Consider the following 27,605-nt stretch of genomic DNA (forward strand, 5'->3'; position numbering starts at 1 on the left):
ATGGGAGCATGGCCAGGAAATGAAAAGCAATAATTCCCAACAGCTTTTTGGGGAGAGCGGAAGAATAAAAAGAGCAGCGGGCCAGGGAGGGAGCGACGCTGGCAAGGCGAGGCCCACGGAGATGGGCGGAAGGTCCTGTGTCGACCTGAGGCAGGGAAGGGGAGAGCAGGGGCTGGCCCTGTCCCAAGTTTCCCGGCAGGCGGGAGCAGCCCGGCAGGGACAGGGCAGGGGCAGAGGCGGCCGCAGCAAGCAGCAGCTGCGGGGCTGGCGGAGGAGGCTCCCGGTGTCGCTCGCCCCCGGAGTCTGGGGATGGAGCCAAGGCAGACAGCATTGCGGAGCCATTAAGAAGACGGGTTCAGCCCTGGCCGCGGCAGGGGCCCAGCCCTGGGGCGCTCCCCGGGGCTGGGCAGCCCCCTGTGGCCCTGCCTCTCTCCGGGGCCAGCTCACTCTGATGGGAGGCAAGTGGCCCCTATGGGAAATGCCTGAGCCAGGGGCGTCGGGGCCTCCACAACTCTGCCTCTCGCCTGTGCTTCTCCTCGGGAAGGACGATGTTGTGGGCTTCTCCCCGCACAAACTTCAGTCCGGGTGATGTTCCCTGACTCCTCACAGGGGCAACGGTCCGGTGGGTGGCAGAAAAAGAGGCTATGTGCAAAGCTGTAGTTTCACGCAGGCAGCATACTGAGGCTTCAGACACAGGGTATGCACAGTGTGAATCAGCAGCACTTTTCCAGGCTGAGGGATAATGTTTTTTGCTTGTTCTCTTTTCAGCATTAAAGATCTCCATCGCTCCACAGAGCAGGGTAGTAAGTCTAATGTGTGCACACGTATGCTCCATAGGCAGGGGATATTACATAACGCACATCGCCAGCTGTTTTCATGCTAACTGCGTAAACAAGACAGTGAAATGAGAGCTTTCAGGTTGCTGGATGTGAAGCCCAGCTTCACGTTTTTGTGTCTGTAAGCCTCAGAAGAAAACGCCCATAGGGCAGCAAACCAGGCAGCAGCGAAGCAGCGAGCAAAAAGTTGGTCAAATTACCTAAAGCTGCTGCCTTTCCTGTAACTTAGTGAGTGACGCCCCCTTCCCTGGGACCAGTCGGTCCTCGAGTTGGTGAAGGGGAAGTCATCAGGAGGAGGCAGCGCTTCCCCTTGTCTGTGCTGGGGGGGGATGGGGGGCGCAGCAAACGTGGGGGCCTTGTCCCACAGGTGTCTGGTCCTTCTGAGGGCTCCCCCGTGTGGCACCGCTGAGCTAGGCCCCTGGTGCGGTGTGATGCGATGCGGCCCAGGGGACGTGGGCAATGCTAGGGGCCCGAATTGGGAGCGAGATGGGGCAGAGCCCGCATCACCCTCTGCCGCCTTCCTCCCGCAGGTGCCATTTTTGAAGGCAATGCTGCCAAGGACGATGAGGTGTTCAAGCAGGCAGTGTCGGATCTGAACCTCAATGACGACATCCTCCAGAGTGAGAAAATCACTTACTCCATCAAGCTCATAGAGGCCAACAACCCTTTCCATGCGGTGCAGGAAGGTGAGTGCGCCCGGGTGGCAGCCCGCAACCCTCAGGACAGGCTTTGCCCCATGGCCATTCTGGGGAAGCGGTGCACGCGTGGTTAAAGTAAGGTTGGCTCCCACCTGGCCCGCTTCTGGGGTAGGAAGTGTGCAGCCCAGACCTGTCCTGGCGCTCGGCTGGAAACTTTCTTTTGGTCGAGGGTTGGCGCTGTCTTACAAGGAAAGGGGAGGGACGTTGCGATGCGGCGGCTGTGCTGTGCTGTGCTGTGCTGTGCTGCACCGTGCCGCCGGCAAGGAGAGGAGGGTGCCCCGTGGGGGCAGCGCAGGCTGGGGGTGGCCATGGGAGCGGGCAGGTCTCCGAGCTGGGAGCCGGGGGTCCCTCCCGGGCATCCCCCCCATGCCTCCCAGGTGCCAGGACAGAGGCCACACTTGCAAGGGGACCCAGCTGGCTCCTGTGGCTGTGCTGTGCTTCTGCCCCTGCGGGATTGGGGAGCAGTGGGTGGCCACCTGAAAACCTCTGCTCCCACTGCTGCGGAACTGGGGTGGGAGTGAGATAGCCAAGTCACTGGCTGAAAACCTTCCCAGAGCGTACAGGATCTGACAAGTAGCTGTGTAGGTAAATCATTTCAATTAGTGTTTTTTCTTTTTTTTTGCAAAGGGAAACATTTAAATTAATCAGCTCGCCTTTACAAATAAGTCTCTAAAAAGATATTATTTGTGATTTAATGAAGCCTAGCTTAATTATGGCCTATGTTATTTCAGAAGCTGTGTTTTTCAGTAGTAATTATTCTAGAAACAGAGAGCTATTTATATACCCAGACGAGAATATTTTAAAAATGATTCATCATCAGCCTTCCCCTTAGTTTTACAGAGTACAGAGTGAATCTTTCCCTGTATGATAATTTGCATTAATCCATATGTATTTATGTGTAACTTGTGTACATGCAAATTCTGGTTACAAAATTACACCAAATGTTAATTTTCATGAACTCCAAACAATTTCTTCTGCTGCCTTTTTGCCTCAGCATAGGTACAAGTTAGCACCATGCACATTCAGGAGAAACGGCAAAATATACCTTTTCAAGGTCCTGATCCCATTAGTAATGTGATTCCTCCTACTGCTCTGAAAGCTTAGCAAGGGAAGGAGAGTATGAAAAAAAATTAAGCTTTATGAAAATGGAAAGAAGGAGACTTTAAAACAAATCTCTCCCCACCCAGTCAGACACTGGAGAAAAATAAAAATCTCTAAATAATGGCAGGGTTGGTTTATTGGCAAAGATTAACTCTGAACAATCAGAGCTTCTTGCAGTTGCAAAAACTCAGTGTCCTATATTGAAGCTTATTCATATTCATGGAAGTGACAGGAGTTGGCTGGCTGAACAATTGCTTTCAACAGTGTAAAACTCAGAAGTAAAACTTTATAAAACTGTTCTGAAAGCACTGGGATCTGAGCTGACAATCTTGTGGACAGGGTCCCTTTGCTCAGTTTTGTTGAGAGCAGAAAAGCATGACCAGCTGGAAGATTCTTCTTGATGTAGTAGGATTTTGTTTATTTTTTTGTTTTGTTTGCTAATCTTGAAGGTTAGTATTGCATTTAAGAAAGACTACTTTCAAAATAAAAATTCTCTTTTGAAAATCATGGTGAAACCATGGGAAGGATTCTGGTAAAATTTTTATCTACTCATTACAGAACATGGGTGCTACTTGAATACACGTAAATGAAGGCGTTGCCTGGTACCCCTTCCAAGACGCTACTTCAGCGCTTATGTGTTCATTTAGCATTGTCCTTTGAGGATCTGATCGCGTGCTGGAGAATTAAGGAAGCGATTGATGAATGTTCACAATTCCAAAGAGAAATTGTTCTCTAGCACTACTTCATTAAGGTATATCAAAGAGTCTTCTTTTGGGAAGACTGCAAAACGATCCTATCTATGAGTCAAAACCTTGCCACATTAGCAGAGCTAAGAAGAGTGTCAGCCTTTATTCAATTTCCTGCTTGCTTTGTTGGTTCAGGTCAGGCCGTTTTTATTTAAGATTTAATTTCCTTTTTTTGAAACTGTTATACAACATACTGACAGAATGATACATGGGATGCACAAGTAGATGGCTGTTCTTACTGTGCAGGCTCTTTCTGCCCGGTGTTACTTGGTGTCATTCTGACTATTCAGAATCTCATTGAATTCCACTGTGCAGATGCCCTGCTCATTTCAGGAGAGTATTGCGTATAGTAGTCAAAATAACCTGGAGCAAATCCGCTGCCCAGACTGCTCACAGAATGTTGCTGCTGCTACATAAAACGCCCTGACATGCACATTATTCTTCTGCGGTGTGTCTCTAAGCAGTGCCATGGAAATCAGTGTTGCAAGCATTAGTTTCGTAGTGATTGAACTTTTTATAGTAAAAACCAATTTGGAATAAAAATAGACCATTGTGATACCACTGCCAGAATAGCTCAAGCAATCAAACAAATCGCAAATATTGTTTTTATTTGAAGTGTCTTTTGCACAGTTTTATGAGTTGACATTGTAAATTGTCCCTTAAGTTCTTTTGAAGTGAATCCCTCAAGCATGGACCTTCATTTCAATGATACATTGCTGGTAAGATCATGCAAAGTCATCACTCTGTGTAACAAGGTGTATTACAGAGTAACAAGATGTAAATTACTGATGGTGGTAGTTCTTAACATGTGTTTGGCCTGATATTTATGGTGCAGTCGTAGAACTGCTCCATGGGTAGGAGGCATGGAAAAGTAGTAACTGTAGGGTTTTTTCAGTAGGACCAATGTAATTGCAGAACTAATGGCCTGAAAGAAAATACCTTGCCTTTCACAATGGAGTAGTTTTCAACGCAGGAAGGTGCAAAGAAGTGTCCTTACATGTTGAAAAAGCTTTAGGGACTTGCTTTAGAGAGAAAAGGTCTTTGTGGTGACAGGTTCTGGTGATGGAAATAGTAAATGAAATTCAAAGGTCCTTTTTCAAAGATTTGGTGGATACTCATGTTTTGTAGCATGCCAGAGAATAGTAATTAACAAATACAATTCTGAGTGTTTTCTCTTTGTCTTTTATTTTACTGTGCATTGCAGAAAGAAGATCTGTTGTGCTGATAAGTAAAAAGATTGTCTTGGCCCTCTCAGACTCAAATTTTACAACAAGTAAAGTTTACAAGTGCAGCAAGTGGGTGGAGGGAATTCCAGCAGCAAGGGATGTAACAGTAAAGAATAAATAGGCCTTGATGTATGCATAAAATAGGACTTTGTTATCTATTTGTCATCATGAGCTTTTGTATTTTGTAGAATATTGCTTTTATGCATGTGGCAATTACTTGAGGGGAAAAATTGTTTTTTTTACTGACTGTAATGGGAGAAGATATGGGGAATCATTGTTCCTTTTATAAGATTTTAAGAAAATCAGCTGAAGTCACAAACATGATGTTAAATCCTGTCCTTCCTTCCAAAGGAGCGATACGCTCAATTTCTGTGAAGTGATTGAGATGTGAAATAATGAGTGATTGTTTATGTGGGGTGTATATTTAACCTGGTAAAGTGGTAATCCTTTTTGTGATTCAAGATCATCAAAGGTATGAGAAATGTTTTAAAGCTTTCAGTTCAAACTGGGATTTTTGAGCCTGCCATTGGCATTGAAAAGTAACTTTGTGTATGACATATGAGTGGCAAACACGTTTCCAACTTGGCTTGAAAATATGACTGTATATTTAAACTAAAAAAACAAACAAAACCAATGTGTAAATTTCTAAAATTTTGCTTTTGGAGGTGGAATGCGTATGGCCAAAACTGGGACATAGAGAAGCTAATGCTGAGGCTTAACTTTCAGAGTACACTTTGGAGAAGGGATCCAAAGGAGATAGCTGTTCAGAAATGGCGAAACTTTCAAACCCTGTTTCTCAGTGAATGGTGCTTACACATCTCTGGAACTTTCCAGAGTTCCAGAGAGTTGTTTTTACTTTGAGCAGCCTTGTAGGCTTGTTGACCTTAAAACGCTGTCAGCTCTGGAAACGAGAGCAAATTCGGAAAATCAGAATGTGATTCGAGAGCAAGAAGGTGTTCGATAAATGCATTTTAATCGCTCCTATGTATGCTGCTGTGGTATCAAAGAAACTCAGAGGTGCCGATCTTTTGAACGTCTGTGTTGCATACCGTCGAGTGAATCTGCTCCCTTACTTCTCGTATACAGGACTTGGGAAAGGTATGTACTTGGGATAGCTCTTGAGCTATCTTTCCTCAGCACATACATTTCAAGTTACTGCCAGTGTTGCTTTCAAACAGTTTTATTTTTTGAGGAGGTATAAGCCGATCAGCGTGTAGGTGCCTGAGACTAGATACGGAACTGGAGAACAGGACTCACAAGCTCCATTGTTATTCTTAAATTTATTTGCTTGGCCGAAGTTCCAAGTAGAGCATATGCACATTGTATATAACGTTGCCATATGCATATTGTCCAGTGGTAGGGAGCTGTGGAGGACCTGAGAAACTGCATGCTTGTGCGTGCACACGTGTATTGGTTTTTCTGCACATAGCTCTTTTTGCAACCTAGGGCTCTATGTCAAGGTAGTGCAAGTATCCCTGACTAGAAGCCCACAGGTGGGTCAGAAGCTGCATTCTGATTTTAGCCGGATATAGACTTCAGGGTATAGGGCTCTTTTCTCTGTCAGGAGAATTTAAACTTGAATGGCTGTTAAACGTAGAGGAGGAAGACTTACCAACAACTGTGAAAAGATACCCTCAAACATGGTGATAACACTCCCTTTGCTATTGTATAAGCCTGGATCCAGTACGTTATAAAGTTATGTCAAAGAGGTGTTTATGTAAATGCGGAGTAAGGCGTTTTGTTTTGCTAGCTTTAGTTTCATATGCCCCGGAAGTGAAGGTGGTTGTTTAGAGTCAGGATGTTTTAATACAAGAATGGAATAATAGAAGGGAAGAGAAAACATACAAATACAGACAGACCATGTGATTAAAAATCCATAAAACGTTGCATAGATGTTTTATTAGTTTTTTAAAAATGCCGTTTTATTGATTTGACTACATTGGATTGGGGAAGTTGTTGCTTAGCTGGGAATAGTATCATAGTCTGTACCTAGATTTTTAACAGAAAACATAGAACAAGATAACATCTCTTGCCAGCTAGAATTGCAGAGTATTGGTTTATATCAATATAGCCTCAATTAATTTGTCTCCAATGGTTTATCTTGCATCTTTCATTGTCACATAACTTTCCCTTTATCTGCTGTTCTGCAGCTTGCTTGAACACAGATTTCACAGTGGTTTCACAAGGATACAGTATCTTGCTTGGAACTTTTTGACAGCTGAACTCAGAGCTCTCCAGAAAGAACATATTGTTACATACATTATTTCTAGTTTTCATCTGAGCTTTCAACGCTTCTTAAAAACCAACTAGAAAGAGTGTATGTGGGGGATCCCTCCCGTGGTCAGAGAGGCCTTGCTGCGTAACCACACATTTTTCCTACTAGTCTGCTGCAGTTAAAAGCTGTTGCTCAGTGGGGTGAATGCACTTAACTGTTTTACCTCCTTGTGCCCTCTGAGACCAAGACTTGTTAAGGACTGCCACAGTGAAGACATCTGTGACACTGTCATCTCATTGTGCTTGTGTTTTTACACTCTCTAGTTGCATGACCCAGTGTATTATAAGCCATATTGTTTCACAGAGCTAAAGAAAACAGCAAATTACAATGTTCATCTCTTCTGATTCTTGAATTTTTTTGTTATGCTAAAAGCAGGGACCTGCAGATATCTTCAGTAGGAGAGAAATAAGTCGATATTCCATAAAGGAGTCCATTTGCTGCTGCGGATGAATGCAAGCTACAAACTGTGGGCAAACATCCAAAATACATGTTTGTTTTGTAATTTGTTATTTTGTAGGCACAAGTTACTCAACTGTGTTCAGAGTTTAGTTACAGGTGAAAAATACTCTGTAGTTTTGGGAGGCAGTCCCTCTAAAATACATCCCTGCTATCGTTTGTTTCATTTCCAGGATGTACCAGGATTAATTTTGTTCCCCTCTCTTGCCGTGCTCTCTGGTTTTGGAGAGGTTCCCATCATCTCAGCGCAGGCTAGGCTGCCTGGGGAGTGAGCACCGGACAGTGCAGTGCATAGGTGCATGGCAGGCAGTGAGGGGCCAGGAAAAGGAAGAGGTGCCGAGGGCTCACAGCTTAGCACCTCGAAGTAAAAAGGGGTGGTGTTTTTTTTTTCTTTTTTTTTTTTTTTCTGGAAATGGTGACGGTGTGGATGAGGCCATTTGGAGCAGAGTCCTGCCCCATTTTGGCAGAGGTTGGTGACTGGTGGGGGGGACGCTACATGCTCAGCCTTTCCCAGAAAGTGTCCCAGCCCTCACTTGCTCTGCAGCGATGGGAGATCCCTACGTGGTTTCATGCTTTGCAGTAGAAAGGTTTTAGTACTGTCTGGAAGATTTTTCAATAGCTCTATCTGCAAAACTGGCTAAGCTCATTTTTCGCTCTTCTAATGCCCAAGCTTGCTAATACCTTTATTTCCACACTGGGTATGGGCCACCCATCTGTACCAAGCATCTCGTACACAAGAGCAGCTGCAGGTTAAGACTGCAATTCTTTTACAGTACCTAATGGTTCCTCCCACTGATCCTGCTGCTGATCCTGCTCATTTATCAAGGAGCTGTAGTTGGGTTTCCTATTTTAGGATTCATTGTACAAAATATGCTACAACATTAACTAGCATGCTAGAAATTGTCCCAAAAGTCCATAAATAAGCAATGTTTATAAAAATATTAATGAATGTGTTTTGAGGTTAAAGATTTTCCTTCTTTTTCTCTTTTATATTTTATTTTTTCCTGAAGAAATTATTTTTTTTACTCACTGTCCTGAGCACTTTGTCTGTAGCAGCTTTTCAGTCATGACTGTGGAGGAGGAGCTGTAAATGTGAAATGAGTGTACAAGGCTGTCTCAGCCTGATCTTGTCAAAATAATGGATAAAGAAAGTGATCCTAAGTTGTGAAGCATAATCTATATGCATGCATATATACATGCATGCACATATACCCATGCAAATAATTTAATTACTAGACTTACTGTAATGTGTCCAGCAGCCTTGAGCCTTTCTGCGTTCAGAGCCTTACAGATAGTTAGGGGATTGACTATCCCAAGTACTGCATTTTGAATTACATCTTAATACTTGCAGAATGAGGTGAATTTAATATTTTGATGTGATTTATCATGCTATGATTGAGCTATACAGTGAAAGGAGTTAAAACTATACACGTTTTTTGAACAGGGAGGTTATAATGTTTATTAAAATTGTTCATGGCTTACTGTAGTTTTTACTGGAAGAAAAGCAAAGCATAACTGAACAACTACAATAGCACCTGAGTGCTATGGTGTACAGTAAGACTGGCTAAAATAGTTACTTGAGATTGAACTTTTTGCCATTTCAGGGAAGCCATAGTCAAACTTTTATTTGTTTTCTAGGTAAAGATCAACATGTTTTTCATACTTTTATTTGTAATAATTTCCCTCTGAGGGGAATTCCTGCTGTGTCTTTGTTCATCTCTTGTTATTTGGTGCTTAGAGGTTTTTTTTTTTTTTTTTAAAGTTTACCCCTCAGAAACATTTCAGTTAGAGTGCATGATTGGAATTATACTGCTATGTAAGTCTTATAATTATTATCGGTTTTAGCAGAGATCTTTTTTTGATCTGAAAGTGCCCTGCTAGAATAGAAATGGCCAACACTGCTACTGTTGCCTTTGGGGCACGAACTTTTTCCTTTTCGATATTGGAGTACCTGATATTGCATGACTTGAAAAATAGCTCACGTGTTCAGTTTTGCATTTTGGCAGTTTTTTTGACGTACTGGAACATGCATCGACTTTTCTTACATGCGGAAATGCTGTGCGGTTCTCTCCATTTAGAACCTGTTGAAAAAGGTTAGGTTTCAAGCCAAAGAATGAGGCACTCTATGCAAAAGGCACATGCAAGACATGCAGGCTGCCCTACACAAAAGTGTGTCAGCTCTGAAGTAACATGTAGGTGCCATTCTGCAAATCCTTTCTGTTTCACTGTGCTGAGGAATGGGCCAACTAATGCTGATCCTTAGTGTGTCCCTTTGGTTGTTAGTATTCTTATCCATTAGAAAATCAAAGTGAGACCATTAAATAGCACGCAACGTTTTGAAAACCCCGTTTCATATCATATGTAGATGTGTTATCATTTCAAAGGCAGATAATAATGATATGCTAATATGCCAGGATTTCTTTCATTTACATAAATTTAAGGCAATAAATATCTAAAATGAGAAATACATTGAAAGGGTTTCTTTTATGTAGTTCCTAATGACTTGTTTTTATTAATTTGGAGACCTCATTGCTGTGCTTGAAACTACGTTTGGGTTTGTGGGTTTGGAGTAGTTCTTGTAGCCAGAAAGGTTTGACTTACCAGGACCACTCTCCCGGTACAAGCTCTGCTGCTGTGAAGTTGCTTTCTTTAGACTTCACTGTGGCATCTGGATGCCTGTCCATTTTTTCCCTTCGCCTGTTATATTAGATATGCAGTTATGCAGTAAGAATTAATATTGGAAAGTGCTAAAAGTCTGCACTTGAAGGTAAAAAGAACCAAGAGGCATTAAGTTCAAGTGATGTTTGGCTGCATTAAAGCGCACAGCAGGGCTTACACTGCTTGACCTTACTGAGAAGCATTTCCTTAGCAACCTTTCACAGGGGGAGAAAAAGGACAGTAAGAAAACAATTTTCCCCCTATATTCAACAGAGTATTATCCAAGACATGACTTCCTTTCTCAAAACATGCAACAGATATTCAAACCAAAAGACTCCCGATGGGTCCCAGCTCTCATTATGTATCCTGTTTCTTAGCCAAGCCATTTAATCCTCTACTTTTTATCTTACTTATCTGAGTCTGAGATTTTAAACAGGAGCATCACTGATGGACTACTTTCTGTATCCTCAGAATCTCGTTGACAATCTAGCTTGTTCTTGTTTAGAAAGTGACTAAAAGGATTTTCCATACAGGCAAATGTTTGTAAAGTTAATGAGAATTGCATTTTGTCAGCAGGTGAGTGACTCTGCTCCATACCATTACTCAATGTTTAGGAAGTAGTGATTATTTTCTGCTTGATAATACTTCTACTGTAGCAACTGTGTGATGATCTAGAGCAGTGTTTCCATTACCCTTTCTTTTCTTAACCTTTCTGCTCCTGAATAAAGGAAAAACTTGGGGTAGGGGAAAAGCGGGTTGGTTTGTGGGAGACAGAACTTACTCAGTGTCTTTTTAATTTTTTTTGTATATGTTACCCCTCAACGTAATTTTGCCATTTTTTTAATGAACTGTTTAAAACTCCAAGGTAAACTTTGTTAGAAACTGATGATTGTTTTGTGTGGAATATTAGCTTGTATTCCTTTTTAATCTAAAGAGCCAGTGTTTGGTGTATTTTCTGTCCTACTCGAGGGCATTTCTGGGATGAGAACAGTTATCTGAGAGGCTTGGAGAAAAGGAAATTGGGATACAGCGCCCACAATGGGTGACACACAGAGGGTTAGGATGTTGAAGTGTGCAGAAAAAAGGGAACATCTTCGTTTCTATTTTAAGATTATATTTACATAAAGCTTACATTTCTGTTCTTTCAACTTGTTTTTGCCTATCTGAAGTAATTTGATTACTGTGGAAGTAACAGTGGTGTCAATGTAAGTAGCATTTAGTGGCCCAAGCAGGAGCAGAAAAAAGCTTAATCTTCCTCTGGTCTGAGTGAGATGCTTGCCTGGGTTTATAAAGAGGCTGGAGTTTGGCAGGGGTGCCACACTGTTAGCAAGTAATCAGCCCGGGGCAGGAATTTTCCTTGGTGAGGGAAGAAAAGGGCATTTCCAAAGTGTGCTCACAGGACAGGGAAAGATATGGTCTAGCAGAAGGAGAGTCTGACTGAACCTCTGCTCGTAGAAAGTTGCTTGTCCATGGCAGCTTGAAATGAGAATGCCCGTATCTATATTACAGTGTTGTGTAGTCCACATGAAAAGTAATTTCACGTTTCAGCACTACTTAGCTTTCCTTTCTCCTTTTTCCGTTTTTTAACCAAATTGTAGGGAAGCTGATGGACTGTGGTAACCCTTGAGGAACAATTTAGGAGGAAGGTCTTGTAGCAGGGATTGGCTTTTAGGCAAGCAGTATCCTCCGTGAGCCACAATTTATATACCCGTTAAATATGTTACGGCAGGCAGTGGGGTCTTGCCTCACCTCTGGAGAGGTACTCACAAAGTCAGCTGTGCATGCAAGCAGAAGTGCTGTTGTTAAGCTTGATTAGAGCCAGCCTTCTTAAAGCGGGCAGCTGCTTCTCTCCTTTCTCTGCCAGTGGCAAAATTGGTTCAGAAACTGGTTTCTAAAGATGTAATGCCTTGACTTGCGTTAGGGTCGGTTTACATTTCTTGCGACTGTGGTGCATCCTCTTCGCTTTTACGCCACTGGAAGAAAATGAAAGCATAACATCAGCTAAAACTCAGAGTCATCTCGGCAATGGAATGACGAGTGATGCCTTGGGTAAAATCCTCAAAATTCAGCAAGTGTCTACCAGATTTTGTCTTTCGTGGAAGTAAGCCTTCACCCCTGCAGGGAGTGGAGGTGGACAGCTTTTTACAAATGAAGGGCTACTTCTGCTTCTTTTTGAATATCTATCACGTTTGCAGTTCCAGTTCTCAAATGGTATTTTACCATCTCATTAGATTTTTTTGCAGTGACCTAATATTTCTCTCAGGAAGGGATACATCTGTTACTCGTGTGGTTTGTTGTTAGTGTCTTATTGCCTAGACAGGGGCTATATGGCTGTAGCTGTGTTTTTTTAGGGTCTAGGATTCTTCATCAAAGCCCTTATTTCTCAAAGGCAGTGTGGTGGTGAGGTGTATACTTTCTTATCTGTGGCTGTCCTTGTTTGAGCAGCCACCTCACTCCAGCCAATAGCGCCATGCCTTGTTCTATATGGACAACAGATTAATTGTCCTGGTTCCTAGTGATGTTTGTGAACTATTTCTCCGAATTCTGATGTCTTCAGTGAGAGCAAAAGCTATAGCTGACAGCAGTGGTCAGCTATATTTGCTATAGAGCATACTGGCAGTTAGCTCCGTTCAAACCAGAATGGTAATCTGGTCAGAAAATACTTCATAAAATGTCGGTGATTAGAAGACACTATGTCTTGCAATAGTTTTGTGTCTCTTTGTTTTCTTCTTGTGACAGTTGTCTTCAAGGAGAGGTTGTCCTGTAGGCAGTTCAATATGCAGAAAAGCCCTTAATGGGTATACAAGACATAAAGCTTGTCGATCAAAGGTAATGCCTGTCCTGCACTTATGGACACAATGAGGCTGTAAGGTGTATTTTGCTAATCCTGCTAATGTATTAGCAGGATTGCTAATTGCAAAAAGATGATTTGCTAATCCATCTTTTATTGTTTCTAGTCTGCAAGGAGAAATGCTTGTAAAGTGGAATCTTGTCTCTTGCCCTTAGAAGTTCTGGATAGTTGTGTGAAATCGATGGAAGTGGCACATTTTCTAAACAAAGGTGTGCAAGGAATGCTTGGAGCAGGATGGGTGGTTAATTGTGCTGTTATGGCTATAGCTGAAATTTATTTTCTCCGAAAAACAAAAAGAGTATACTGTTATCTAAGGTAATTAATAGGGAAAGGGATTATTCCTAATCTCTGTGTTTATAAAAAGTGAAAATGTACTTAAAAACAATAATGTTCTTTTGGGCTTGCAGAGGAGAAAAAGTTGCATTCTGTAACTTGTGACATTATAAAGTTTGAAGTTTTTTTTTTTTTTTTCATAAAAATCACTGTCAGTTGCCCAAGGGCATAGTTTACCTCTATGCAAAACCTGTGCACGGAGTGTAAGTTAACTGTAAAATGCGTACACTGCAAAATGTAGTACACGAGACCACAGAACGACCTTATAGGGCCCTAGGGAAAAAATACATATGAATGATACTCTACCTGTTAAATTCAAGTTAATCTAAGTCACAAGATGATCAAGGAACCACTAGAAAAAAGACTTGAGCCTACATTGCTTGAATTAACTTCCCGGGACAATTTGATGAACTAAAAAGGTTAGATCACTCTCTCTGAGGTTGGAGAAAAAATGGAGGAGTTTCTCTGAATGTAGAACAGTGTAGTGACAGGTAGAAAGGCTTTTTTGGCTCCAGTGCCCCTGGAAAGTGCCCTGAGGCCAAGTGAAGGTTTGTGTCAAATTGCTATTTAAACAAAAATGGCATTTTTGGAAATCTCTTCCCAGCCATACTTCTTAGCTGGTGAGGTGTATTGGACTTAGAAAATTCATGGACTTAGTGAGTTGTTGCTTTTAAATATGTATCTCCATCTCTTCAGGGTTACTTTGAATGTGCGACTTGCAAATAGCTTGTCGGATTATCAGATTAACTGGGAAATACTCGTTGCTTTTTGGAAGGTACATTTTGAAGCTGGAGATTTTAAATGGGATCTTCAAGGTTTAACATGTTATTACAGTGTTAATAAATAGCTTGAAAATTAATAGAAGAGCTTATAATACAGTTGATAAAATGAGCACCAGCCGAGGAAGCTAGTCTAAATAAGCGTGCATGAGAGAAAATGAAGCAGCTTCTACAACAGGTTTATTTATATGCGGAATATGCAGCTTCTTTATTTCTGGTGAAGCTATATTGATTCTAAAAAAATTTCTGTCAGATCATTTAAATTTCTACTAGTTTTCCAACAAATATGATGTAACAAAATCATTAACTTCATGAAACCACAGAGAGCTACAAGTGCGGGGTGTTTTGGTCTTAGTCTCATAAATCTAACTTTAAAAATGTTCTTTGAATTTCTTATTAAGAGGTTGTTAGTATGAAGCGTGTGTGTGTTCCTCCCAAAAGATTACCATTTACTTTTTTTCCAGGGTGTCCATGTTTGCAAATAATGGCTCACACGGGAAAAATGTGGCCATCTAAAAAATAGACTGTTTCATAGTGCTTTAAAAAAGTGTGCCTGCAATGCATTCATCTGGCATAATATTGAGATTTCAGTTGAAGATGGGAAATATCTACTGACAGGGCTGGGCCTCAAGGTATTCTTTTTCTTACTAAAATGTTGATAACATTCTTTGAAATGTTCTAAAATATATTGAAGACTGTCTCAAGATGGGTATATTGGCTTAAGAAAAGGATCATTCCATTCTCCCTGTAATTACATTCTCTTTTTGATGAGATTTTACAGAGATATTCTGTAAAGATATTCTGTCTCTTTTTATATAGAAAAATATTAATATGGAAAGTAAACTTGCAGAGGGTATTAGTTATTGTGGTACAGGGAAAGGACTGTTGATTTTCTGGATGCTTGTTCAGGATTAAATTTTAAGTTGTCAAGGCTTGATTCTAACTCTGGTCGCTAGCAGCTAAGAATTGCTAGGTGAAGAGTAATAATGGGCCCAATGCAGTTTCTCAAGTGTTTGCCAAGCCCTACTATGTATGGCAGCTTAAGGAGGATAATACCTTAAATTTGTGATCAGTGTCGGTAGGTATCCTTGGACCTGAGTCTAGCTCCTATTCATGGTGTTCATTTTGTGATGACCGCAGGCTTCACACTGCCTTCTGACTTGCCTGTAGGGCCTGAGAAGGATTTTTCCACTTGAAACATAACTTAAACTGCATGGTATTCATTTTTTTGTTTGTTTGTTTCTTTTCTTGTTTCTCTTCCCTCTCATGCTTTGATTGCGCAAAGTATCAGACTGGACAAAGAAAGTGGTAAGATGTCTAGTGTATTAGGCTATTACAGCTATTGGTTTTTGCTAAACTGCCTGTGGTTTAAGCAGAAATAGGTTAAACTAGATTTGGGCTTGGGAAGGGATTTTTCTCACTGGTTAGATAAGTGAGGACCTGCTACTTGATTCATTTTTGCTCTCCGTGTTGTGTGGGTGTAATCCATTTCTTAGGATTGTCTGAATCATTTGACATAACACGTTTCTTGGTGTTGTTGGGCCAGCGTGATGGCCTTCATTTCCTCTGCTCTCTTCTTTTTGTCACATTGCTATTCTGGCCTGTGGTCGTTTAGTGTAGGCTTAGGGATGGCGGTAGGACAGTGATTTTCAAGATTTTTCAATTTCCATACCTCCTGAAAAGTTCCTGAGAGAGGTGATAGTTTAAATGTACTGACAACAGAGTTGTTTTTCTTCTTCATCCCTCAGATTGGTCTCTGAACCACAGATTGACGCGAGTGGTATAAGATCTAGGCAGTAGCCCCTGGGGTGCACAGGACTGATGTGTTTGTTCTTGACTTCTTCATTGTGTTTCCTGCCATTGCAGAGAATTGGATTTAGTAACCCAGATGATCCTTCTAGCTCTGTCCCCCAGATATGGAGCATAAATATGCTCACGGTAATTAACCTCATGCTGTTTACTTTCTCCAAAAGGGTCTGTTAAATCTTTATTTCATTTGGCCGGGAGATTTGCGCTACCGAGTGTTTGTCCTATCATTAACCAACTGCAAAGACTAGAAAAATTGACTGACCCATTCTTGAATGACCAGCCGTTACCTAAATGCTGAAATGTAAACGAACAACCTCTTGAACTTGTTAGTCTCAGTTATTTTCTGTAGGGAAATACAAGCGTGAAGGAGGAGAACTCTGTCTTTGGAGATATGAACACTAGAGAAATAAAATGGACATGGGAATTTGGGAAGTCTGACAATCGTAAGCTCAGGTTTTGGCCCGTTTGCCAAGCATGACTGTGTCACTGTCCTAATGCGGACGAGAAATCTTTAACAGCTGCACTTCAGTGCTTGTAAACTAGTGAGTGATTATTTCATCTGTTTATACCAGTCATCAAAGCATTCTGTGTTGACAAGGCCTGGAAAATTCTCAAGGGTTTTGCTTCTGTTAATGCAGCGCACTGCAATGGAATGTATCTTGTACAACAATGTCTTTGAGTACCTCTGATGTTGTAGTCTGTATTTTGCACTAACTCATTGAATCATAGGAATTGCATGTTCCTCCCCATCTGCCTTATTTGAAATGACTGCAGTAAATTCCTTGGAAATTTTTCCTTCTGTATATTGCTCTTGAACTTTTGAAGATGCTTATGCTTGCTGCCTTTAATAGCACACAGTAGCTGCTTCATGATTTTGTAAAAGCTTAGGCTATTTACTTAAAAGTAAAAATTAGAAGGCATCATTTCTGCGAGGATTTTGAGGAACTTAATTTTTTTTCAGAAATAGTGATTTCTTGAGATGATTTATTCCTATACGTCGTAATATTTTACTCCTCTCCATAGTTAATTAAAATCATTAAATGCTTCTGTAGCACTACTCAGTTCAGAGAAGTCTAAATATGTATTTATATATATTTATTATGAGCACCACGGCCTGCTTTCTTTCTGTTCAGGGAGGTCTGAAATGGCTTACAGTAGTAACCTTGATCATTTTTCTTGGCTTGGTTCTCAGACTCGTTTCAGCTGAGTTTCTAGACCAGAAGTGAATTGCCACTGCTTGATTTTGAATAGTCCAAAACAGAGTTGTTTCTTAGAAGCGGGCTGGGAATTTGGGTGTGGAAAAACTTTCTGAACTTGCATGCATTCAGACCAGAGCTGTGATCAACGCAATGTAAATACAGTGCGAATGAACTAGGTCCAATCTCAAGAATACTTCTAGGTAGATGTTGCAAACTTTATCCCCTCTACCTTAACATACATAGTAGATGTTGACATACACGTGAGAACCTGATTTGCGATGTATTTCTTTTCTTCTTTCCTTCCAAGTTAGCCTGGCTCTTCATTCTTACTGTGGGAGCACCTTGCACCACAAAGTAGTTAAATTGGTATATTGCTTACACTTATTGCATTATTGCAGGTATTTCTGAAACATTATACTTTATCCTTTCAAGAGGCAGATCCTGCCCATGCGAGGAACTTCTATTCACATGCATGGGCTTAAAGGCAGGATGGCTCAAGAACAGGCAAAGCCAACAGCTGCCTGTGGACTGCAGGAGCAACAATAGCCTTAGCTCTAGTGATGAGTGTGACTGTGCTGTGAGGCTTGCTCCTATTGTTGCTGCCCCATGAGAAGGCTTGGGATGGAGGAACGGCACTGCTGCTGAGGCTAAGAAAGGAACACCCTTCCTTAAACTTCCCCTTTGTGCTGCTGTGACTCGGCCTGTGTGTTGTCCCTTCGTTTCTTTCCTGTGGCAGAAGCAACTTGGGTTCACCAGGAGCAACCTCTTACCCTTATGGCATCACAATTCACTTCTGCTGGGAAGACAGAGCTGTCTCTGCCTAGCAGTCTATCTGATACATTGCCCTCTTTGCCTGTGTGGGAACTGAGCCCATATTTCCTAGCAGTATAACCTTTGAGAACATAATTGCAAAGAGGGAGCTGCACCATGAACACAATCAAGGAGATACTGAGTGTTCTCAAAGTCATACTCCTTTAACTCAGATGCGGACGATCATCTCATTGGTGATGGCATGTGCAGCCAGCTAGGGAAACAGAAACAAAACTGTAATCACTTGCGCAATTGCTTCCAGCTGAGTGACATATTTCTGATTTGCAGTGATCTTGGCTGATCTGTAAAGACTTGAAGTGATTAATTTCTAAGAGAAAGAACTGCAGTCTGGTACAGACTGTTCAATATAGACACAGAAGTAAAGACTCTGTTGGAGTGACTGATTTGCTGGAAATTATTCAGTTGCCTCTGGAACAAATAGGAAGTAAAGATGTTTGACCGTCTTCATTAATCCCAAAAGCTTCTGTTGCAACAGTTGTTGTAGAACCCAAAGTAAGTATTAACTCTGACTGTAAAAGTTACAGAAAACATCGCTTTAAGAATTCGTTGCCTGTTCTACTAGCGATTGGCAAGTAATTCCTAAAAAGAGGTTTTAAAGGGTCTGATCTGTGGAGTTCACAGTGCTCAGAGATTTGATTTGGTTTTGAGAGTATCAGTTCTTCAAAGGAGAGGCTGTTTGTAGATTCACAATCAGTATCGGATGTTTTTCTAAGTTCCCAGCTGACTTACGCAGAAGTAATCAAGAGCTAGCCAAGGACGGATGACAGTAGAATGGAAACAGACAGTTCCCTACAAGGGTCTTCTAGGCCCTAGTGCAAACCATCCGATTGGTGCTTGATATCCCTTCTTGGGAATATCCTTAAACTGTAGCAAGAGAAAGGAACTCTCTACCGAGCGCCATATTGGCGCTTACTTATTTAGTACGGCTTCAGACAGTGAATCTAGAAACAGATATGACAACAGACGTGGCAGAGCTATAGCTGTTGTTGCTGGATAGTGCAGAATATACAGAAGAGTTTTGAACCTGTAGTTTTTGTAGTTTATATACAAAAACGACTAAATGTAGCACAGAAAGTATTCTGGAAAATCATTTTTGATCTGAAAACTGTGACTGGTTCTAAAGGATAACTAATATATAAATAGCTAACAAGGCTCGGGCAGTGTCAGTCCATAGAGAAGAACTGTTGCGTTTTATTTTCCCTTCATAGTCTCCCATGTTTTATATCTTAAAAATATTTGGGAGGGAGCAGTAACTAAAATACTCTCCAGATAACTGTATGCTTTTTGAGTATAACTGGACAACAGAGCTTCATTGTACTTTAGAAGATTTAAAAACAAATGGAAAATGTGTAATTCCTATCTAAAGGCTTTAGTGGGCTTTGCCTTCCCTGTAGGCAATGCTCAGGGCGTTCCACCGCCTGGTTGCTGGATCTGGGGCTCGCTTAGGAGCCCACTGTGCTGTCCCACCCATGCAAAACTTCCCTCGCCCAGGCTGATGACGCTGCTTCTGTGCAAACCCTCCTCTCAGGAAGGGCGCAGGAGAGCAGCGTGGCTGCGTTGCTTGTGCCTGTGCGGTCTCCCGGGGGCCTGCTGAGGTCAGTCTCCAGTGCGACTGTGTGGACCAGTTACAAATGATACCTAACCAATTCTCCGTCTCTCTAATGAAGGGCCTAGAATACTAATGGCTGCTCTCAGCTATCTGTCTGGTCTCTTTCCTGAGAGTTGCTACTGAAGTCTGCTACTGAATTTGGCATAGGCAAAATTCCCTTTTGACTGACTTAAACAAGGATGATAGCATTTGAGGCCAGCTAGCTCCAGAACCTGGAACTTGGACCAAGCAGATGGGCTATGTTTCTCTCACTTCTGTGGAAATAGTAATTGTTTTAAATAGCTGCTCACCATTAGGCGAGTTATGTGCATATTAGAGAACACTTCTTTTTCTTTCTGGGAGTCTTTGAAAACAATACACAAGGAAAGATGAGTCACTGTTCTTAGCATTAGTCTTCATTTTCTGCTATCTCTTATGAGATTTAAGCATGTTCTTTTCATATAATGCTTTTCCTTTTTTCCAGTAAGAGGTTCTGAAAAGATGCGTCTTGTTTAATGCCTAGACTGTCCTTCAAGGGAACTTCTTCACAAAATCCTTACAGTTAAGGCAGACAGAGTGCAGCTGCTGGGGGGGGGCTGAACAGTAGTTTGAGGACCAATCTGGTGTCTCCCCTTGGCCCTGACGCCACCACACTGGCATCGTGCTCCAAGTGTCTGGGCCTTCAGCTCCTGGGGTGCAAGAGCCCTGCAGCATTTCTGACAAGGAGCCTTGAGTTTCTGTTTGCCCAGGAACTGGAGCTAGAAGCTGGTCGGGTACTTACGTGGCTGTCTCAGTGCCATTATTTCTCACAGAGCATTGAACCTCTCCCTTTCGGGGGTCCTTTTGTGAAGATGGACTCTCCATAAGCCTTAGTACTATTTGGATCCCAGGGAAGTGTTGCTGTGTTGTATAACAATATATATTTTATAAATTGTTTTAAAGAGTGTTCCTGTTGATTTGGCGCAATAGAGAAAAGATGTATTTCCATTGAAATACATCCAATACATCCATAGTTTTCCTCTTGCCATTTTTTCTGCCAAAAGTTTCAGGAATACTTCTAACTACTTCATTTTGATAAAGCCATGTTACTGTTAGCATTTGTACTGAAGGACAGTAAAATAGTTTACCATTGCCAGAAATTTTATTTTTTTCCTGAGGAATGTACAAACTCATTAAACAGCCTTCTGCTAAAGGGCTGGTTGAGTCATAGGCTTTCAGAGATTTAGGAAATATGCAGATGGGCCATATGGCGATGGTTATTGGCCCTGGTCATAATCAGTACATCCAACGTTGCAAATGTAATCTAGAATCTCTCATAAAAATATTAGGTGAGATCTTCAGTCTAGCTCTAGGGAATTGAATTAAAAGAGGCTTACACTGAGTGTCTGGCCTATTCAGCTGGTTTTCTTCTTTCAAGAGCATCCTTTAAGTACTCTACCAGAGGGAAAACTCCATCAGCAACAGCAGATTCATGCTTCAGAAGATTTTCTACTTTTAGAGTTAGGCTCATACATGGTGTGCTAGTCATCACTTTTCCTTCCACAAGCTACGGAGGTGAAAGTAGGGAAGGCACCCAATCATACATGACTTATGCTTTCTCTGTCTACATTCTGAATTTGTGTAACATTAAAAAACCAAGCTAGAGATAGTAGATACATTTTTCTCATAAAACTAACGTTAGTTGAGAAATCAGTGATAAATGTAATAAGACAACTTCAAAGTAAATTAGCAGGTACATTTATCTGTGACCAGCAGTGCCAACAAAGGTTTTTGTAAGGTGTGTTGGAGACGTTTCTTTAAGTACAAATCCAAAACTGTCATTTACTTTTCTCCATGTTTGTTTTTGTCAGCTAGTTAGCTGTTTACAGGTCTATCAAGGAAGAACTTGCGTGAATTAAAAGGGTTTTCTGTCACTGCAAAGAGAAGATAGAGTTAGTTTAGCTATCGTGCTTGGGTTTGCCTCTGCAAGCCTGAGTATTTTAGATACTGAACATTTGCTGCTCAGAAAGGACTAATTAGCTAGATGCTCAGACTAAAATAGGAAGGTGGTGAATGTGGTGGGAATAACTAGGGAGGTTGCTGTATACCTGAACTGTGTGTGTGATTAGGGAGCGCTCTCTAGGGCTTGGAAAACAGAAAGGCTGTCATTCTTTCTGCCTCTAATGGGATGCCTTGGAGATAGAGTTGTTGATGCTGCTGTTGATGGCGCTGTATCTCTCATCAGCCTTTCGATTTCCCTTTCAAAATGATCTTGGGAGTGAATGCTGCTTCCGCCAGGTTGTCTTCTGTGGACATCCTCAGTGACATGAGGGGCTCAAAAGTGTGTGTCTGATTTACAGCCCCTCAAAGCCTTCTTACCTAGTGGAATTCCTGGGAATCTTCATAAAGTTACTTTAAAAGAACAGGAGGTCACTGCCTGCATGGGGATATAAGATCTCATCAAAAGGAAGAGCATTGCAGGGTAGAGGATTGTTTTTTTGTTTTTTTGTCATTTCTCCCTAATGACTGAAATTGGCAAAAAAACTATAGCCTATCGTATAGGTAAAGAGGAGGATTTTGGTTCGACAAAAAGTTTTTAGCTTGATGTATATGTTCTTTGTGTTCTGTATAATAGCTGTGTGTCAGTTCACCGTGCAAGATTCTAAAAGGGCTTTTATCAGGAGGGATTGAGATGAACACTGAAAGGTAAGGTGGTACTATTACTGACTTGTTTCACGTGTAGTTTTTGTCATTTTAGCAATGTCAAAGTTTGTTATAGTCTGGCTGTTTCAAAGAGGGGGATAGATGTACGTAAACGCGTTGGTTGTTCAGAATGGTTATAAGTTTCAGACTTGTCGAGGAGAGTTTAAAAATCTCAGTCTTTATTCAAAATAGGAAAAAAGGCAGTGACTTTCCAGTAAATCTGTATTTTCTGAAACAGAAATATTTTAGCTCTTCTAGACCATTTTACTGTCTTTCACTGTACGGATGCTGATATGGTTGCTTTGTAATAATATAATCTTTCTGCTTTGCCTACTTGTGAGGAGCATTGTAAGAATTAATTAACAAATCCTGATAAGAATATTCAGCATGCTCTTAAGTATTTTATTCAGCGATATCTTGCCTTCACTACAAGAACTCAGAGTGCTTTTTTGTTCTCCGTTTGCATTAGAATAAAATGTCAGGAAGCAGCGTTGCACCATTTGACCTCCGGGATATGTTTTCAGATGTTGGGGAGGGGTGTGTGTGTGTGACGAGAACAGCGTTTCTCAAATTGCTGTTTTTATTGGCTCTGTGTGGGTTTGCATGAGAAGTTTTCTGTTCTTAGCTGTTTCTTCCTTACTGGCATCAGTTCTTGAATCTGAAAGAGAAATCAATAGTATGATATTGACAAATATGGCAGAGTGATATTGATAGTAGGGATGATAAATGTGATAGTATGATAATGGTATGATAGTATGATACTGATAAAAGCGTTCTTAACTGTGATTATTGGTAAGTGTGAGCTACCAAATTAAATGAGAAACTGGCAAGGCTCTCTTGTGAAGCTGTAACCACTAGCCCGTATAGCAGCAACTCTTTTGAGGATGTTTTCAACTTTATTTTTCTGTGGTTTTATGTAGAGCAATCAGTAATACTTAATTAGTTGATTAATCACAAAAAATAGCATGACTTCAATGGAGGGAGGACCACTCTTAGTTAACTAACTCTCAGTTTTCCTATTCACCATCCTTGATCTTACCATTTGTCACCTGGCTTTTCTTCAGTTCCCTGTGGACAACCACGATGTTTAGAAGATCTTTCTTCATTGGAAAACTTAATAAGTGCCAGAGGAGGCAGGCTCTTGCGTGGATGGAATTTATATGGTATTGATCTAGGTTCGTTATTGTGGACAACTCAAGAGTGGCCGTATGCTGTCATTTGTTGAAAAGTCTCTGCCTAAGTCCACCAAGCCTTATAGAGTTCTTTTCTGTTGCCTTTCCAAATCCTTCCTGTTGTCCATGTGTTTTACCTTTGTCTTGAGTTATGTCAGGATATGGTTTGGCCCTTGATATCCTGCCTGTGACTTTGGAAAAGAAAATAAATGAAGACTGCACCATTTCAGCTTACCTTATAGACTGATCCTCTTTTGCTACATATCTGTGATAGCTGCCAGAATGCCTTTCCAGCTTCCTTGGCGGTTGAGTTTATCTCCCGTCAGATCTCATTATGTTTTGCAACTTTACTGCCCTGAGAAGCACATACATTTATTTTTACCATGTTATCATTTTTACTTTACAAACATCATCTCTTTTCCTTTCTCCCTTTTCTAAATGTGGGAATAACAGCCTTTTTCCAGAACACTTGCTTTGTATTCCGAAAATCACTGCATCCTAAACAAGTTCCCTTTTTGGATATATTGATATCTCTTTGGCCGCTCCTAGTGTTGCTCCCTCCCATGTCATCCCATATTCTTGTGCCATGAAGTGTTTTCTTCAGGCTTATCTGTTTGCTTCCTTTGCCAAAGTGCAAAGGGTCCCTGTATCATAAAAAAAAACAAACAAACAAAAAAAAAAAAAACAAAAACAAAAAACCCTGCTGTTCCTCATTTGGGAGAAATCTGAGGACTTCACTAGTGTGGAAACCCTTCCCCCACACCCTTCCTTTTTGCCCTTGTTCTCTGACAGGACAGTCATAAATGTGGTAATGTGGGAAGTCAGATTACAGTCCATTTAAGCTGACCATCCATGTGTCAAAAGCATTGCATGTGCATCTTCTGTACATCAGTTGTGCTTTCAGATTTTATATATCTCAGAATGTGTATTTTCTCCCTCTCCATCTAGGTTGTATTTCCTGTTTATAGTGGAAGAACTGATAGGTCTCATCCTGTAAGGTTTTTTCCCCCTCAGTGCATCAGCATGACTGGATCTCTTAAAAGGATACACTTCAGATGAGCACTGAATTCTTATATTATTTGCAGCAACAAACACTGTAGTCACAAAAAGACTTCCATTACGGTCCCTAGCTTGGCTCTCGTTTCCCACGAGCACTGTGGTTTCCCCTTTCGTTTCTACTATTCATCTATAAACAGCCTGTGTTATCAGCAGACACAATGGAGAGATGGGTTCTTCAGAAAGGTATGCAATAATAATAGATTCTGCATGCTCTTCGGCATGAGATGACAGGTGCTTTGGAATCTGTGCTTCAATATGAAAGTAGTGACTTTTAATGAATTTTATTTTGAAGAAATAAGTTAACAGAATGCCCAGTTTTCCAAAAGAATAGCAAAGTCTTTCAGATTATTAACCTGGCTTTGTGGATTTTATAAGTAAACATGAAATGCTCAGTTATTCTCCTGGATTTATTTTGTTGAACCAGGAAAACTATGAGTGTCTGTTTTAATATGGGGCTTACAGTGGTAAGTATCAAACCAGTCCAGTGCTGTAGGTCAGCGCATCGGTCCATCTCCAATTTGTGCATGAAAATGGTTCTTGAGAAGGGCAGGGAGATACAGGATTCTGGTCTTCCTGAGATGAGTTCCTTCCCTTAGGAAGGAACTTAGGAGTCCCTTCCCTTGTGGTAATTTCATGCACTGTAAAAAGTATGTTTTGGGCACAACACCAGTGAGTTCCAGGAAGCTGCTGTATATGTTGGTGGGGAGAGGAGAAAAGGTAAGAGCATATGACGCTTTAGTTTAACCTCTTATTTCCTGCATTTGTCTGCGTACGTTTTCTTATGTAGGATTGAGATCTCCTTAACTGTGTGACCAAGGTAAGATAGGTGCAAATGCTCTTAACTGCTGTGTGCTTGATGGTTGCTTGTTGACTAATTAACAAGAGCCCACTGCAAAAACTGGGCTTGCACAGTGGCCTGTGGTTCGTTCTTTACTTAACACAAAGACTGGAACTTCATTTCGCTGTACGTGTTGAGATGAATTTGCAGCTTTATATATACCAGTGGCTCCAAGAAAGCTAATCTGGGGCCTCTGTTAGTCAAAATGTGGGTTTAAAGGAATCTACAGACTAATGTTCTCAGTTTGATTGAGGTTCCGGAGTGGTCGTTGAATGAGAGGATTTAACAAGTTCAGACCCATGCAGTAATTGTCATGTGGCTGCATTATGATACATGAAATTTATACTGTAGTTTCCAGTTTTCTGAAGATTTGTGTTGATTCTGCAGGAAACAGATCATGGTGTCTGGTGGATATGAAAGATCTGTGGGAAATGAGAGTCTCTGGGCAGGCTTTATCCCCTGCACTCTGATTTGATTCTCCTTAGTTTTCTGGCTGAGAGGGAAAAGGGTACCTTAGCTTTACTATAAAATACTTTATGCTGTTAAACTGTGGGAGTTTGGTGTGATACAGTAACTCTGCATGTTTGTATATACTTTTTTGATACTTTTTGCTTGTTTGTTTTTAATTTTTGAAGTCTTTCTTCTAGTCTTTTTAGTAAAAAAAAAAAAAAAAAAAAAAAGAGAGAGAGAGAGAGATTTTAGGGGGGAAGGAGAAAACAGTTGAATGGCCTTAAGGGTGGCCTTAGCCTTGTTGCCTTTTGCCCACTTCCAGAGCTTTGAAGAGGGACTTGCTGCTCCTGTGATCGAAGAATGTTTTGGGTAGTGGCTGTGCTGGAGGGGAGGAGGGATGTCCCCCTGCAGCAGCAGAGTTTGCTTCTGGCCCTCTGCAGCAGCAGCAAGCCACACTCTTTAGACCTGACCATGTTTGACTTAGCACTCAGAAGCTTTGAACTGCTACTACCTCTTTTTACAATGAAGAAACTGACTTAAGGAAGCTTAAGTTTAGGTTGGGTGAGGACCTGGGATGGTAATGAGCTTCCTGAGTTCAGTATTTCTTGCAGTAACTGTTACTGAAGACATTATTGCGTTGATGCTTCTGCCTCGCTCAGAATATTTGTGTCTAGTTCAAAACTAATAGGGGATGTTAAGTTTGTACACTGTACAAAGTACCATGCATATGAATAACAATAGATGCTCTGTCTCACGTTTTATATTGTACTTAAGAATGAAGCTCAGCTGATAAATAAACGGTAGCACAGAGAGCTTTGCTACAGGTGAGCTATATGTCCCCAGCATACATCTGATCTACTGTCGAGGCGCAGCATGATCAGTCTGGCAAAGGAGTGGTTCCCAGCTGTAAACGTTTGGAGGCAGGCTGGTAGATCTTGAGCTGTGGAAGGAAAGTTGGAGATCTACGTGTTGTGGCACATGAACCACCTGCCCTCTGCATGCATTTGAAGTGACTATTTTCAATGTATTATTTTTCGTAATTTCAGTGAGCACCCACCTTGTACCCTCTGTCATGGTAGACTGAGTTCTACAAGGATCTGAGTTCTTCAGTAAGTCCTTTGGAGAAGACTGAAGTCTTGCACACCAGGTTAGGAAGGATAAGGCTTTGCTTACTTCATGCTATGTTGGAAGCTTTTGATACGAGGTCCAGGTAAAGGCAGTGTTTTCTTTCACCGTATGTCCAGAAACAGCCCTGTGGCTTACTGGATGAATAGTGTAACTGAGATTTCGTTTCAGTAATTCTTGTTCGAGCAGCTATGAGCTTGAAGCTTACAGAAACTATACTGCTGCTTCTAAGGAAAATGTAATCTAATGAACGCTGATAGATCAGAGCCATATACTGGTTTGAGCAGGCTAAGCTAAACAGGAGACGGTGCAGGTAGATAGGAACAATAAAGAGCAGACTGAGAGGAGCAAAACAGAACCAGGTAATTCAACATAGGCTGGGTCCACAGAGGAACGGCCTCCTGTGCTGCGTGTTTGTACTGAAAGACAACAACAAGTGCAAACAGGTTGAGTCAGTAGCTGGTAGCTGATAAGCCCTTTACCTTGATGGAAACAAATTGTGTTACTTTGTGAAAAGATTATAAAACACTGCCGGAGAAGAGGCTTCTGCTTACACTAGCGGTAGCATTTTTAGTATAGGTGACTACAGAGATGAAGTGCAATTGGGAATCAGACATTGCGTAAGAATCTGTAGCTGCTTTAGCTATTGATGTCGTATATTTAATGATTGATGTAGCTGTTCCGGTTGTAACCCTGACCATATTCTTAGTTTTCTGCATAAATAGTCTCTGAAAAAGTGAGAAAGTAGTACATTGTTGTAAACTGTTGTAATAGTGAGCAAAAACTGTCAACTGTCAGAGCTGGAGCACTGGCTCATCGTGGGATTCGAAGTAGCATGCAAGAACTCTGTATTGAAATGCTCACAGGAAAGCCGAAATTGTGAGAAGCCCGAG

The 27,605-nt window shown here is 41.3% G+C and overlaps 1 protein-coding gene across 6 annotated transcripts in view; it reads left to right on the forward strand.

Moving 5' to 3' along the window:
• GRID1 (glutamate ionotropic receptor delta type subunit 1) overlaps positions 1 to 27,605 on the forward strand; it is a 605,033-nt gene that overhangs the window by 68,844 nt on the left and 508,584 nt on the right. For all 6 annotated transcript variants that reach the window (XM_068950711.1, XM_068950715.1, XM_068950709.1 and 3 more), the window contains exon 2: positions 1,367 to 1,522. Coding sequence is in view for 4 of the 6 variants with exons in the window: in XM_068950709.1 (XP_068806810.1) it covers positions 1,367 to 1,522 (156 nt within the window). In the remaining 2 variants the exon portion in view is untranslated. The remainder of the gene's footprint in view (positions 1 to 1,366; positions 1,523 to 27,605) is intronic.

Source organism: Struthio camelus, chromosome 7, assembly GCF_040807025.1.
Source record: "Struthio camelus isolate bStrCam1 chromosome 7, bStrCam1.hap1, whole genome shotgun sequence".
NCBI lineage: Eukaryota > Metazoa > Chordata > Aves > Struthioniformes > Struthionidae > Struthio > Struthio camelus.